Source organism: Salmo trutta, chromosome 30 (assembly GCF_901001165.1).
Source record: "Salmo trutta chromosome 30, fSalTru1.1, whole genome shotgun sequence".
NCBI classification, from domain to species: Eukaryota; Metazoa; Chordata; class Actinopteri; order Salmoniformes; family Salmonidae; genus Salmo; species Salmo trutta.
The window spans coordinates 27,507,946-27,524,415 of NC_042986.1; the positions used below are offsets into that span (position 1 = coordinate 27,507,946).

Below are 16,470 nucleotides of genomic sequence, written 5' to 3' on the forward strand. Positions count from 1 at the left end.
CTAGTAATATAATCAACCATGTGTAGTTAACTAGTGATTATGATTGATTGATTGTTTTTTATAAGATAAGTTTAATGCTAGCTAGCAACTTACCGTGGCTTCTTACTGCATTCGCGTAACAGGCAGGCTCCTCGTGGAGTGCAATGTAAAGCAGGTGGTTAGAGCATTGGACTAGTTAACCGTAAGGTTGCAAGATTGAATCCCTGAGCTGACAAGGTAAAAATCTGTCGTTCTGCCCCTGAACAAGGCAGTTAACCCAACGTTCCTAGGCCGTCATTGAAAATAAGAATGTGTTCTTAACTGACTTGCCTAGTTAAATAAAGGTGTAAAAAAAAAAAAAAAAATAATAATAATAATAATTTTTATAAAAAATAAAAATAAAAATCGGCATCCAAAAATACCGATTTCCGATTGTTATGAAAACTTGAAATCGGCCCTAATTAAATCGGCCATTCCGATTAATCGGTCGACCTCTAATCCCTACTGTTGACCAATCACCAACGAAAAGGCGTAGACTCGGCTTGCCTTGAGAACATTTTTGTGTGCCTAAACAACCCTCACCAAAGTCCAAAACGAACAAAAGAACTTCACAAAATGTCGTCATAATATACGTCCAAACTCTTCTGAACTGTTTTGGCTGGGACGCCTTTAGTCTGCAGACTCCCTGCTAAGAGTGGATGCCTTAATATGTCCTCACTGTACACAGGGTGTAAACAAGAACACTAATACATAAGACCTTCATCAATGCATTAACATATACATTTTCCACTTAAAGTTGAACATAGATTGAATTGATCAACCAACATTTATTTTTTTAATTCAGAGAAAGCTGTGGATAAACGCAGTCATTTCCAACTTCTATACCTAAACACATATCCTCCTGATTTATTGGATAATCAAGCCCAGATTAATTTGTTAAAAAAACATGATTATTATTAACCATGTGATAGACCCTATCAATCTACCTTGTAGAGGACATATTTCATTTCAGTAGAAACTAGAAAACCAGGGAACATTTTAAAAAGCCTGTGGGAAACTTGGACACTTATCAATCCATCTCCATAGTACGGTCGGATATGTCATTTCTTACAACCAAGTCAATGTGATAGAACAAGCCTGTTCTGGCACAGATCCTTTAATTACTGTACGTACTGCTACAGCACCAACAACAGACAGGCCGTGTCCGCTCTCAGCCCCTCCATCAGCTCTGGCTAATGTTCACCTGAGCTCGATTACTACTGAGGAGAGGTTTGGAGCTGCACATGATTTGTCACTGTCTATCAATATTTCATCAGGCAAGAATGCTATTCATGTTTGTTTACTCTAGGCCCTGTTTCATCCTGCATTCAAATGGCAGCCTGACAAGGCCACCCCTGGGTCCTGCTGGAGCATTTCTGTTGGTGTCACACGTACAAACCTTGTTTAACACTGCCCCAGCCTCTCGCTCATAGACAATAGGTCATTTACACACACTATTCACTATATAGTGCACTTCTGATCAAAAGTACTGCTTTATAATCGGGCATAGTGTGTCATTTGAAAAACGTAAACATAGGACTAAGTAAGGCAGACCACAGTGGGCTGTGCAATGGCCCATGGTTATGTTTATGCTCCATTTCAAAAGCGGTCATGGATATCCAACTGTCTTGTGCATAACATTATTTAATTATCCAAGTGCTTTGTTCCAGATCACTCAGTGGGTGGCTTTAAACCGAGGACCTTGTTTGATTAAGTTGTAAACAGAGTTTTACTTCCTCAAATACCTATAAAAATATGAATATTTTTGGTAACATCACTTCTTTCACATCTTGCGGTTCGAGAAACTTTCTCTGCAAAGATCGGGTCAGCATCCCAAATATTGTTTACAGCATGTTGGCCATTCGGGGCTGAGAACTGGGCTAGAATGCAAAATGAGAGTTTACAGATGCATCTGGCGAGATAAGAAATGAAAGTGCTTGCAAACACCATTTCCCCCAGAGGACCGGTTGGGATCAGAGAGGAGCCACTCTGATTAAACCTCCTGCAGCCTTCTAATCCATCATGCAATAAGAAGACTGGATCAGGCCACAGCAAATACCATGCTACACACACCCATTCTGCTCAAGGACAGAACCTTACCTGTTAGGTTACTTTTTACTTTGTATGACTGAAGATTTGTGAAGTTTGGAGAGCTAGCCTGAATAAGTAAGTACTGGTGACTGTTTGTGCCAGTCTGTGTTTTGGCATTCAGGTGACACAAGATTACACTACGATGTGCTGTACTGTATGACAATGAGGCTAAAGATTTCTTTCCTGTTTACTTACTGTACCTCCTGACCTGACATGCAATTACTTAACAATTGAATGATATACTGTACGTTTGTCTGCCTCTCATTCAGAGGGATCTATTTTAACAAACCTTGGTTTTGATGAATTCATGACAAAGTTGTGGTTGTGTCGATGCTTGGCCCCTCACTGGCCAATCAGAACGCACTCCAATGGCGAAATGTGGTTGCTTCATGTTGTGTATTTACGGTCTTTTATGTATTGCCTTGGAATCAACTCCAATTCCAATGTTAGTCCGTTGTAGTTTAAATGGCCTACAGAAACTAAAAAACTAAATGTATACCCATCTTTGCTAAATACGTTAACTTGAACCCATTTGCAGTCCACATTGTTTGAAGTAATTGCATGGCTTCACACAGCATTCACACTGATATAGGGGCTAGGCCTAGTGTAAATTGCATTATGGCTGAGCATGGACATGCCAAACATTGCCAATAAGCAAGACTACATTAATTATTCATAATGCCTAAAAAGAGAACAAATAATTCTAAACAAAACAACTTGTTTTAAACAGGCTATGTCACACTTACATGCACCATATTTCTCCCCATGGGCACAGAATATTAAAACAATGCAGACAATGGAGGGTTTTACGCACATCCAAACTTTTCACAGTAGCTGGACAAAGATCCAATATAAATTGAACGGGAGAATGTCCACTCAAAGTTTTACTGCTCCCAAATTGGCCTATTTATTTTTTATTTAACCTTAATTTAACCTGGTAGGCTATTTGGGAACAAGTTCTCATTTGCAACTGCGACCTGACCAAGGTAAAGCAAAGCAGTTCGACACATACAACAACACAGAGTTACACATGGAATAAACAAACATACAGTCAATAATACAGTATAAAAAGTCTATATACAGCATGTGCAAATGAGGTAGGATAAGGGGAGGTAAGGCAATAAAAAGGCCATGGTGGCGAAGTAATTACAATATAGCAATTAAACACTGGAATGGTAGATGTGCAGAAGATGAATGTGCAGTCATTGGCAGCAGAGAACTGGAAGGAAAGGAAGCCAAAGGAAGAATTGGCTTTGGGGGTGACCAGTGAGATATACCTGCTGAGCGCGTGCTACGGGTGGGTGCTTCTATGGTGACCAGTGAGCTGAGATAAGGCGGGGCTTTACCTAGCAGAGACTTGTAGATGACCTGGAGCCAGTGGGTTTGGAGACGAGTATGAAGCGAGGGCCAGCCAACCAGAGCGTACAGGGGCTTTGGTCACAAAACGGATGGCACTGTGATAGACTGCATCCAATTTGTTGTGTTGGAGGCTATTTTGTAAACGACATCACCAAAATCGATCGGTAGGATGGTCAGTTTTATGAGAGTATGTTTGGCAGCATGAGTGAAGGATGCTTTGTTGCGAAATAGGATGCCGATTCTAGATTTAATTTTGGATTGGAGATGCTTAATGTGAGTCTGGAAGGAGAGTTTACAGTCTAACCAGACACCTAGGTATTTGTAGTTGTCCACATATTCTAGATCAGAACCGTCCAAAGTAGTGATGGACAGGCGGGCAGGTGCAGGCAGCGATCGGTTGAAGAGCATGCATTTAGTTTTACTTGCATTTAAGAGCAGTTGGAGGCCACGGAAGGAGAGTTGAATGGCATTGAAGCTTGTCTGGAGGTTAGTTAACACAGTGTCCAAAGAAGGGCCAAAGGTATACAGAATGGTGTCGTCTGCATAGAGGTAGATCAGAGAATCACCAGCAGCAAGAGCGACATCATTGATGTATACAGAGAAGAGAGTCGGCCCGAGAAATGAACCCTGTGGCATCCCCATAGAGACTGCCAGAGGTCCGGACAACAGGCCCTCCGATTTGACACACAGAACCGAAGTAGTCGGTGAACCAGGCGAGGCAATCATTTGAGAAACCAAGGCTGTTGAGTCTGCCGATAAGAATGTGGTGATTGACAGAGTTGAAAGCCTTGGCCAGGTCGATGAATACGACTGCACAGTAATCTTATCGATGGCGTTTAGGACCTTGAGCGTGGCTGAGGTGCACCCATGACCAGCTCTGAAAACAGATTGCATAGCTGAGAAGGTATGGTGGGATTTGAAATGGTCGGTAATCTGTTTGTTAACTTGGCTTTTGAAGACCATAGAAAGGCAGGGAAGGATAGATATAGGTCTGTAGCAGTTTGGGTATAGAGTGTCACCCCCTTTGAAGAGGGGATGACCGCGGCAGCTTTCCAATCTATGGGAATCTCAGACGATACGAAAGAGAGGTTGAACAGGCTAGTAATAGGGGTTGCAACAATTTCGGCAGATAATTTTAGAGAGGGTCCAGATTGTCTAGCTGGCTGATTTGTAGGGGTCCAGATTTTGCAGCTCTTTCAGAACATCAGCTATCTGGATTTGAGTGAAGGAGAAATGGGGGAGGCTTGGGCGAGTTGCTGTGGGGGGGGGTGGAGGGCTGTTGATCGGGGTAGGGGTAGCCAGGTGGAAAGCATGGCCAGCCGTAGAAAAATGCTTATTGAAATTCTCAATTAAAGTGGATTTATCGGTGGTGAAAGTGTTTCCTAGCCTCAGAGCAGTGGGCAGCTGGGAGGAGGTGCACTTATTCTCCATGGACTTTACAGTGTCCCAGAACTTTGAGTTTGTGCTACAGGATGCAAATTTCTGCTTGAAAAAGCTAGCCTTAGCTTTCCTAACTGCCTGTGTATATTTGTTCCTAACTTCCCTGAAAAGTTGCATATCACGGGGGCTATTCGATGCTAATGCAGAACGCCACAGGATGTTTTTGTGCTGGTCAAGGGCAGTCAGGTCTGGAGAGAACCAAGGGCTATATCTGTCCCTGGTTCTAAATTCATGCTTATTTAAGATGGTGAGGAAGGCACTTTTAAAGAATAACCAGGCATCCTCTACTGACGGGATGAGGTCAATATCCTTCCAGGATACTCGGGCCAGGTCGATTAGAAAGGCCTACTCGCTGAAGTGTTTTAGGGAGCGTTTGACAGTGATGAGGGGTGGTCGTTTGACCGCAGACCCCATTATGGATGCAGGCAATGAGGCAGTGATCGCTGAGATCTTGGTTGAAAACAGCCGAGGTGTATTTGGAGGGCAAGTTGGTTAGGATGATATCTATGAAGGTGCCCGTGTTTAAGGATTTGGTTTCATACCTGTTGGGTTCATTGATAATTTGTGTAAGATTGAAGGCATCAAGCTTAGATTGTAGGATGGACGGGGTGTTAAGCATGTCCCAGTTTAGGTCAACTAGCAGCACGAGCTCTGAAGATAGATGGGGGGGCAATCAATTCACATATGGTGAATTGTTTTATTGCCTATTTTTTTTTAACATAATCGGAACCATTTTACAGATCAGATCTCATCCACACATCTCCAGAAGTTATATTGCAAGAATGCCACGGATGTTGTCGCCATAAAACCAGGAAGGTGAATCATTCTAATAAGTTTGGTTGTAATAAAAGTTTACAAAAAAACAAGCAATCTGTATTTTTTTAAACAATCAATAAATGTAAAGATATCATAAAAATCGCCAGTATAATAAAGACTTGCATTACTATTGAACAAGCATTTGTTTTAATGGGCCTAAAAGGAGGGTTTGAATTATGAACATACTTTATGAAACAGAATACAAGCGATTCACACACACACAATACACCATAATGACAAAGCAGACATTTTTGCAAATGTATTAAAAATGTAAAAACTGAAATAACATTTAGAAAAGTATTCAGACCCTTTAAATCAGGACGTTGTTGAAGCACCTTTGGCAGCAATTACAGCCACGAGTCTTCTTAGGTATGACGCTACAAAATTGGCACACCTGTATTTGGGGAGTTTCTCCAATTCTTCTCTGCAGATTCTCTCAAGCTCTGTCAGGGTAGATGGGGAGCGTCACTGCACAGCTTTTTTCAGGTGTCTCCAGAGACGTTCAATCGAGTTCAAGTCCGGGCTCTGGCTGGGCCACTCAAGGACATTCAGAGACTTGTCCGGAAGCCACACCTGCGTTTTCTTGGCTGTGTGCTTCGGGTCCTTGTCCTGTTGGAAGGTGAACCTTCTCCCCAGTCTGAGGTTCTGAGTGTTCTGGAGCAGGTTTTCATCAAGGATCTCTCTGTACTTTGCCCTGTTCATATTTCGCTCATCCCTGACTAATATCCCAGTCCCTGCCGCTGAAAAACATCCCAACAGCATGATGCGGCACCCACCATAGGGATGGTGCCAGGTTTTCTCCAGAAGTGACATTTGGCATTCAGGCCAAAGAGTTTAATCTGGGTTTCATCAGACCAGATAATCTTGTTTCTTGTGGTCTGAGAGTCCTTTAGGTGCCTTTGGCAAACTCCAAGCGGGCTTTCATGTGCCTTTTGCTGAGGAGTGGCTTCCGTCTGGCCACTCTACCATAAAGGCCTGATTGGTGGAGTGCTGCAGAGATGGTTGTCCTGGAAGGTTCTCCCATCTCCACAGAGGAACTCTAGAGCTCTGTTAGAGTGACCATTGGGTTCTTGGTCACCTCCCTGACCAAGGCCCTTCTCCGCGAATCGTTCAGTTTATCTCCTCTCAAACTTTATATTTTAATAAAGCTTTGGCGATTAAGATTTAGGATGCGTTTCCGCTGTCAAAATTCATACCATAACCAACTGTATTACTGCTAAAACCAGCTTTTGGTTGGTCTTAAATATCCCTATCAGCGCTTCCTGAAATTAGCACTTTGGATCATGTTTTTAAGGATACACCTCAAATATTTCTACCCCGCCCATCTGAGCTGATATAAGACAGGTCAATTGCCGAACCTTGCGCTAGGGTTGGAAAATGCCAGTGCGCCGGTTTTTACATTACGAAATTGCGTGTTTGACACTAGCACCGCCTTAACGCCAGCTGTAAATAGAGCCCAGAGTCTTGGGAAGATGCAGAGTGGATGTCTGTTCTTTAACAAGAGCTGACTATTATGGAAACTGCATATGGTCAGCACAAACACTTAGAGAGCTGACAAGGCAGACTGTTTAAGAAACATGAAGAAGAGCAGGAGCCACTCTCCCTGCCTGACTCCTCTCCAGCTAACTCTCAAACTACCTAACTGCTCCTTCCACTTCCCTTATTTCTTAAGAAAGGATTGTGTGTGGCGTGTGTTTTCGTGTGTGTGATTGTGTGTCCGTGCGGTGGGGGTAAGAAAGAACTGGATAGAAGGCTTTAGTGAGATTTAGCCAGCTTTACTCAACCTGATCCAGCTTTCCTCCAGTAGGAACCAGCTTGGGATTTCAAATCAAATCAACCGCTGCCTAGCCCTACCTGACCACCCTAACCTAGGGGTTAGGCTATATGCTCATTTAGTGGTGCTATAGGGTCTATGGATCCTGTACAGGGTTAGTGGCTGATGGAATGATTTCCAATACCTGTGCAGTAGCCCTCTTCCCTCTCTCAGAACCTGACACAGAGCGCTGCCCAGAGGCCTCGCCTCGTAGTGCAGAAATATCCGAGGAGACATCTGTTGACTTGGCAACACAAGGCCCTTTATCAGGGGTCCCTGTGACGCTCTCTCCACTGGTCTGTGATTTGAAAATTAAATGGTGGGGAAAGAGATAGCTAAAGATGGCACCGACAGACATGGCATCTCTGCTTCTAGCTCCTAAGCAACTTTGCAGTATTTAATTTTTTGTGTGTTATTTCTTACATTATTAGCCCAGAAAGTTTTTTGTGTTATTACATACAGCCGGAAATAACTTTTGGATATTAGAGCGAAGGTAACTCACCAGCATTACGTTCAGAAATACGACTTTCCCCGAATTGGATCCTTTGTTCCCTCCAATGCAATTGAACTTATCCCAAAGGCTTCTCCAAGACACAGCCAGTGGAGAAGAGGTATTTGGAGTGGACTTCTAGTCCAACTCAGGAGGTGGGCACACCATCCACCGCTCAGTCTCAGGACAATAAATTAGACGAGCCAAGACGAGGATCTCCTTCCAGAGAGACATCAGGGACTGTAAAATACTATGTTTTACAGAATCATGGCTCTCTCCCGATATACTCTCCCTGTCCATACAGCCAGCTGGGTTCTCAGTACATCGCGCAGACAGGAATAAAGAACTCTCTGGGAAGAAGAAAGGCGGTGGTGTATGTTTCCTGATTAAATACTCATGGTGTGATCGTGATAATGTACATGAACTCAAGTCATCTTGTTCCCCCAACCAAGAATACTTCACAATCAAATGCTGACCGTATCACCTCCAAAGAGAATTCTCTTCAGTTATAGTCACAGCTGTGTATATTCCCCCTCAAGCCGATACAACGATGTCCCTCAAGGAACTACACTGGACCTTGTGCAAACTGGAAACCACATATCCTGAGGCTGCATTTATTGGATTTGGGGATTTTAACAAAGCAAAGATGAGGAAAACGCTATCGAAGTTCTATCAACACATTGCCTGTAGTACTTGCACTTCAAAAACTCTCAACCATAGTTACTCTCCCTTCCAGGATGGCTACAAGGCCCTCCCCTGCCCTCCCTTCCGCAAATCAGATCATGACTCCATTCTGCTCCTCCCTTCCTATAGCAGAAACTCAAACAGGAAGTACCCGTACTAAGGTCTATTCAACACTGGTCTGACCAATTGGAATCCATGCTTCAAGTTTGTTTTGATCACGCGGACTGGGATATGTTCCGGGTTGCCTCTGAGAATAACATTGACGTATACACTGACACGGTGACTGAGTTAATCAGGAAGTGTATAGGGGATGTTGTTCCCACTGTGACTAGTAAAACCTACCCAAAACAAAAACTGTGGATAGATGGCAGCATTCACTCTAAACTGAAAGCGCAAACCACCACGGCAAGGTGACTGGGAATATGGATGAATACAAACAGTGTAGTTCTTCCCTCTGTAAGGCAATCAAACAGGCAAAACGTCAGTACAGAGACAAAGTGGAGTCGCAATTCAACGGCTCAGACACGAGACGTATGTGGCAGGGTCAACAGACAATGACGGATTACAAAGGGAAAACCAGCCACGCCGCGGACACCGACGTCTTGCTCCCGGACAAGCTAAACACCTTCACCCGCTTTGAGGATAACACAGTGCCACCAAACCTGTCCGCTCCCAAGTTCTGTGGGCTCTAGTTCTCTGTGGCCGACGTGAGTAAGACATTTAAGCGTGTTAACATTTGCAAGGCTGCCAGCCTAGACAGCATCCCTAGCCGCGTCCTCAAAGCATGCGCAGACCAGCTGCCTGAAGTGTTTACAGACATATCAAACCTTCCCTATACCAGTCTGCTGTTCCCACTTGCTTCAAGATGCCCACCATTGTTCCTGAATCAAAGAAAGCAAAGGTAACTGAACTAAATGACCATCGCCCCGTAGCACTCACTTCTGTCATCATGAAGTGCTTTGAGAGGCGAGTCAAGGATCATATCACCTCAACCTTACACCCTAGACCCACTTAAATTTGCATACCGCCCCGATAGATCCACAGACGATGCAATAATCACCATCGCACTGCACACTGCAAGATCCCATCTGGACAAGAGGAATACATTTGTAAGAATGCTGTTTGTTGACTATAGCTCAGCCTTCAACAGCATAGTGCCCTCCAAACTCATCATTAAGCTTGAGGCCCTGGGTCTGAACCCCGCCCTGTGCAACTGGGTCTTTGACTTCCTGATGGGCCGACCACGGGTAATGAAACAACACCTCTACTTCGCTGATCCTCAACACAGGGGCCCCACAAGGGTGTGTGCTCAGCCCCCTCCAGTACTCCCTGTTCACCCATGACTGTGTGGCCACGCATGCCTCCAACTGAATCATCAAGGTTCAGACGACAACAGTGGTAGGCCTGATTACCAACAATGACGAGACAGCCTACAGGGAGGTGGTGAGGGCCCTGGCACAGTGTTGCCAGGAAAATAACCTCTCCTTCAATGTCAACAAAAAGAGCCGATTGTAGACTTCAGGAAACAGCAGAGGGAGCACGCCCCCATTCACATCGACGGGACCGCAGTGGAGAAAGTGAAAGGCTTCAAGTTCCTCTGCGTACACATCACTGAAAATCTGAAATGGTCCACCAACACAGATAGTGTGGTGAAAGCGGCGCAATTGCGCCTCTTCAACCTCGGGAGGCTGAAGAAATTTGGTTGCTAAGGGCTCTCGGCCGGCAAACGCTACCAGTGTGTCCGTGCCATTAAAAGTGATGTCATATCCAGCAGCTTACTGACTACTTTTTTCTTACCCTTGCTATAAATACACCCTAGGTGATAAAAATATCACCAAGACTGAAATGAAATCATTAAGGACGTTTGAGCCAAAACAGTAGGCTAGAAATAACTTTCATGTGCTAAGTACTTAAGAATAGATCAACATAAAAAGCAATAAATGAAAACTTAGACTATGCAGTCTCATCAATGACACCAAAGGCTGGCGAGTCTCTAGCATCTGAAGGTAAGACAATGACGGAAGTCCTATCCACACTGCTTTAAAAGCATGCTGTAAAATATTCAATAGTCATTCTAAAAACAAGGACGAAGAACAGCACGTGAGAAGACCTAAATGACAGAATATGGTCCCAAACATTTGTTTTCCACACATCTCGTGATAATGATCAGTCTCAGTTTAAGTGTCATGTAAACGCACCATTTAAATCACATTTTCTCCTACTGAAATTCCATTTACAGTTCTCCGGCAGTCCTGCTTTTTATACTGTTGGTTTAGAATTGCCCACCACACTTATATGCCATTAAGGATTCAGTAACCGCCATAAAACCCACTTTACGTTAATAATCTCTGTCATATTTCATCAGGATCATAGAGGAAGAGCAGACTGCTAAATAACCACCACCACATAGGAGACGGTACTGGAGAACTAGGCTAACGTTGGGCGGTATCCAGATTTTCATACCGTTCATGTACCATACCAGAGTATACGATATTACCGGCAGTGCACACAAGGGCCGATATTTCTTTCCAAACTTAAATTATTATTTTTTTTTTTAAATGTACTGCTCAAAACAGATTTAGGCAGGGATCTTGGCATGGATCTTGACCCAGGAGGGAATTGTTGTGTCATCTGTAATCAAGAAGCTTGATCTTGCAAGCTAGCCACTTAGCTAGCAATTTAGCAAACCAAATGCATAGCTGGAGCCCTGAGCTGAAGATAGTTTATTTATAAGCATTGGCGTAGCACACACCCTCATGAGCTTTAGGGGGTCCCAAACCCCAAAAATTACAAATCATACCGTCTGTATTTTAAAATCCCCTGGTATAAGTTTTTAATAGGTATACTGCCCAAGCCTACTGTTTCTCAGACACAGCGCTATCACCCAACACAGGCTGGTGCTGAGATACTGACAGCGGGGGGACGAATCATGTGGCTTTGAGGTGATATTTATTAATGGCCCTAGCTAACGGTCAAAGGTAGAGTATGTCCTGATCTCATATGTCGCTCGCGCTGATCCCACAGCTAATACACACTGTCCATGAGTCCTCCATATACATATTGATTGGCTGCCACAACTCATCAGGACACAACCACACCCTCCCTACAAGACAAAGGTCGCCGGAGGTTTCAAGATCCTGCTGACTGGTGAAGCTGAGGTAACGGCATGGAGTGGACTTTAAACACAGTGCTGATGTGAGTGAGATATATGCTCTATCACCCTGCCTTGCCCTCGGTGGCTAAACCTCCAATCACTCCCAGACGAGAGCCGCCCAGACTGCCCTCCTCCTACATAAAAATGAAACATATGGAAGTAATTGCATAGTTGATCTATCCCAGCTCAGCTCCTTTTCCCAGAGCTTGTACCGTGCGCATTCCATAAATATCCTGGATTTGTCCCTGCCCGACACATGAAATCCACTTAAAAGACTAGCACACCGATGCTAAGCTAGTCTGGCATGAGAGAGCCCTCAGCCAACTGAGGTTAGCAAACATGAATCAAAAGACTCCATGACAGTAGTGAACCTGAGAGCCTGGAGTCTCAGTCTGGTCGCTGGGAAGCAAAAATTACTGCCCACTGGCACTGGACTTCCTCCAATTCATTCCATTCTGGTTATACGCTACAGTCATAGGGAGGACGTTGGAAGAAAGCTATGGCAGTTGTTTGTATTGAAAACCAGTCATTGACGACAAAGCAAATTATATAACCTTCATACTGCAAATCTATTATTGAGTTTAATGCTCACCAACCAATGCAAGATAAAACTTGATTTACTAAATTAGATGACATAACAGGCCACTACTTTGTAGATAACATGGTTACCATAAAACAGATGCAATGAAAACAGAGCCCATCAAGTCATGAACAAAAGGAATAAATGCAGTCAAATGAAAAAAAAGACTGTCTAAAAATAGAATAGCCTAGAATGATTTAAAGGATAATCCATTCATATGAAATCTTTGAGCCCCATTAAAAACGGATTCCTCTGCACAATAACTTCCAAGCGGTTGAATGAAATACACCTGGAGTAGCAAAGGTTTCCATATCTGGTCAATGATAATATTCCAAGCTCCATATGGCAACATTTATCTTTCGTCGCACTGTACCTAAAAAGCTGTCCCTTAATGTGTCCAACCGCTTAGACCCGCGGGGAGGTAGCGGACTGTATCCTACTGATGGGCAGTTCTATTATGGCTTACAATTTCCTGTGTACTGTTGGGCATATTAGTGTTAAGTTATATCGTGGCGTTTCAAGAAGCATGTTGGTTTGACTGCAATACAATAAAAACGGTCTTGTGCGCAGTGGTCAATCTGGTCTCTTAGAAAGAATAAGTTTTGATGCAAACCTTGACTTTAGGCTATGATATTACCTATTAGGTCATATATCAAATACGTCTATAGACACTTTTTACATCTAGAACAGTGCAGGCCTATGTTGGTGGTGTGCGTTTATCTGGGGTTTAAAGAGCAGATTCCCGCCAATGATTTAGGAAACTATGGGGGATTATTTGTGACATCTATCAATGTATTTCAATAGTGCAGTGCGAGCAATAAATTCTTACTTTTCTTGGGTGATGTTTTCCTTTATGGCACCTAACGTTGCGTGGCTGTTGCCCTGTTGCAGCAGCCTACACGTAGCCAGATGTCGCTGGTACAGCTCTTTCAAACAGGCGTTTTCTGAACACAAGTCGGACACTTGATGCTCCAGCTCCTCTATCCTTTTTTTCTGCCTCTCCAGTAACTCCTGTTGGGTCTCGATGATGTTATTAAGCTCCTTCAGATACTCTGCAGCCCTGGTTGGGGTTTCGGTCGGGCTTTCCATCTTGCTTCGACTCGGGTTGCCCCCCGATCTCAGTTTTCTCGGAGTCCGTTTTCAACCTGTGTTATGGCTACGTTCAGTTAAATTCCAACCCGATGTGCCTTTTTGCGCCTCGCCATTGTTTTCATGTGGTGCTGGTTGAATGAAGTGTGACGAATGGTGCCCAATGAAAAGCGTGTTCCGGCGGTTAGCCTACACCATAACTAACCTCCGAAAACCACTCCAGTTAGGAAAAAAACATGTTTTAACCCTTCAAAGGACGTCGACCCAGCTGTATCATATCCTTCATATCCTTTTAGTTTGGCAACTTATTCCAAACATATAGACGAGACTGTCTGACACGGATCCCCTGTAGAGTTTTCCGAACCGATGTAGGATGTGTCGTTCTCACCCTCCGGTCCACGTTGTACCCGTGACTTTTCGTAAACAGACGCTGGTTGTCAAGTAGGCGGGGTTTTCAAGTTTTATGTATCTGCATTTACAGAGTGCAAAGCTCCTACATCCCGGACCCACGGGATGGGATCTCCTTCAATAGTACATCTGTTTAAAACGCTTTTACTGGTCTTCAGTGTCAGTCTATTCAAAATGGAACGTTTGAAAATCCTATCGGGCTCAGAATTGACAGAGATAAGCTATTGTAAGGTTTGAATTGTTTCAATGTGGGTCGTTTGACTTGGAATGTGTCAACTCCAACGGGTACCGTGTCTCAGCCATAGGCAAGGAATGTGATAGATAGGTACGGTGGTAAGATTTCCAATAGGTAACAAAATGCCCAAACGTGACAACGCACCATAGACGTCTGTTCCTCTCCTCATCTGAAGGGTTGATCAACTCATGGTCTCAGAGAACTTCGTATTAGTATGTAGGCTACGTTTCGTATGGTATGTATTAATTTGTGGATGGCCATCGACCATTTCGTATGATGTGTGGCTAATGTTAGTTACTGTAGGTGGCTAACTTTAGAGGCTAGGGGTTAAGAGTTAGCATGTTAGCTAAACCTTTCCCTTTAAGCTAAGTAGTTGCAAAGTAGCTAAAAAGTGGTATGTAGTTGCTAAAATGCTAAAGTTCTCCATGATGATATTTGAACAGACAAACCTTTGGGTTGCTTTGATTTTTGCCTTAAGTAACCTTCTGTCTTATGTAACCATACCAAACATAAGATATTTTACTAATTTGATTGTCTCGGATTTACATTTACTATGTTACGTCTAGTCTATAAGACTAGGCTGAACAACTGTGAGGCCAGCCTGTGCTAGTGGAATATTCTACCCCTATAGACATGTGGCATCAAGCTATTTGTGTGTGTGTGTGCCTGTGTGTTTGCACAGGTGTGTTGATCTATTCAGATTCTTCGCCCAACAGGGTATCACATTTCCTTACACCAATATGAGGATTGGCAACAAACATTTGAAACCTGTTTTACATCCTATTGACCATCTATCACCCAGAGAGAATCAAATGATGATTAAGCAGACAAGCCAATTCATTCCTTGAGTAAACCGTCTTCCATTTTTTTGGCAGAGCTGCCACGAGTTGATTATACTTTTGTATTGAGCCTACATCTCCATACACATTTTAGTTATTGCTTGTGACAATTTTACCAACCTTATTTACAATGTAATTCATAAACATCATACCTTTTTTATAAAAACAGTTTAAGAAACATGGTCTTTTGTCTATCAGTACATTAAGAGTTTTGCCATATTTGTTCTGCCTCTCCTGGAGGATGAAATTGGGAATTGTAACCAGCTCTCAAAATGTCTTCATTTAACAAAGAGGATACTTATAAACAGGGTTCCATTGTCAATTCACTGTGACGTCTTTTTTTGTGCAATTCATATGTTACGAATCCAATTCATACAATATATTACAAATTTGATCACTCAACTTTTCCTGGATATGTACACCAAGAACATCAAATTCACCATCTGCCTATTTAAAATCGGGAGACCACTTGGCAATTTAAAGATTGTATATTTTAAAGACCCAAACACTTATCATAGTTGGGTTTTAGTTCAGAGAAACTGGAGAAATTATCCAGGTCCTCAATAAGGCCCTTCAAGGTTGACGATTGAGGACTCAAGAGAAAAGTTGGCGTACATTGATACTTCTGTGTCTAATCCATAAAGGTTTTGCCCCTTAATGAGAACCGCTCTATCCCCATTATACCGCCCTGACCCCTACCTTAAGCCATCTCCATATCACTTCCATCCAGAAAAGTTTGGAGGTAAATTATGCATTAAATGAGACTGAGGAATGAGACCGGAGAAGTGCGTTATTCACTCTACTGGCTGATTATCTTCTTCCTGTTTTTATTTAACTAGGCAAGTCAATTAAGAACAAATTCTTATTTACAATGACGGCCTACACCGGCCAAACCAGGACAATGTTGGGCCAATTGTGTGCCGCCCTATGGGACTCCCAATCACGGCCGGTTGTGATATAGCCTGGATTCGAACCAGGGTGTCTGTAGTGATGCCTCTAGCACTGAGATGTAGTGACTTAGACCGCTGCGCCACACGGGAGCATTATCAAAGCCAGGGGGAGATGACAGAGAAAGAGATGCACACAGCAACCATGTTCAGACCCATCTCCCTTCACACTCTCTATTTCTCTTTAGTCTTCACACATTCTCTTTCCCTTTGATCAATATTTCAATGAAAGAGCAAAATGTTGTATTCTTCGATGCTGTTACACTGCATTTGGACAAAAATGTTGTCCATATAACGGAGGGGCTTTCTTCACTTCCACTATATCAGTACAGAACGAGCAAGGAAGGGCTGTACTGTACAGTACTTGCAGTCAGAGAGAGAGAACTTATTCCCTTGTAAAAGCAGACGGTGTGGCTGTGCTGAGAAGCAGGCCGAATATACAGTCCAGATGTAGTGTATTAGGGTTTTTGCTGCAGCTCCCAAATCCCCATGGCGGGGAGCCAGGGA

At 43.4% G+C, this 16,470-nt stretch overlaps 1 protein-coding gene across 2 annotated transcripts in view; it reads right to left on the minus strand.

Annotated features, from left to right (window-relative positions):
• Positions 1–13,947, minus strand: part of LOC115168400 (IQ motif and SEC7 domain-containing protein 1) — a 223,846-nt gene extending 209,899 nt beyond the window's left edge. For both annotated transcript variants that reach the window (XM_029723636.1, XM_029723643.1), the window contains exon 1: positions 13,275–13,947. In XM_029723636.1, coding sequence (XP_029579496.1) covers positions 13,275–13,534 — 260 coding nt within the window. In that variant the 5' untranslated portion in view covers positions 13,535–13,947. The remainder of the gene's footprint in view (positions 1–13,274) is intronic.
• Positions 13,948–16,470: the final 2,523 nt, after the last annotated feature.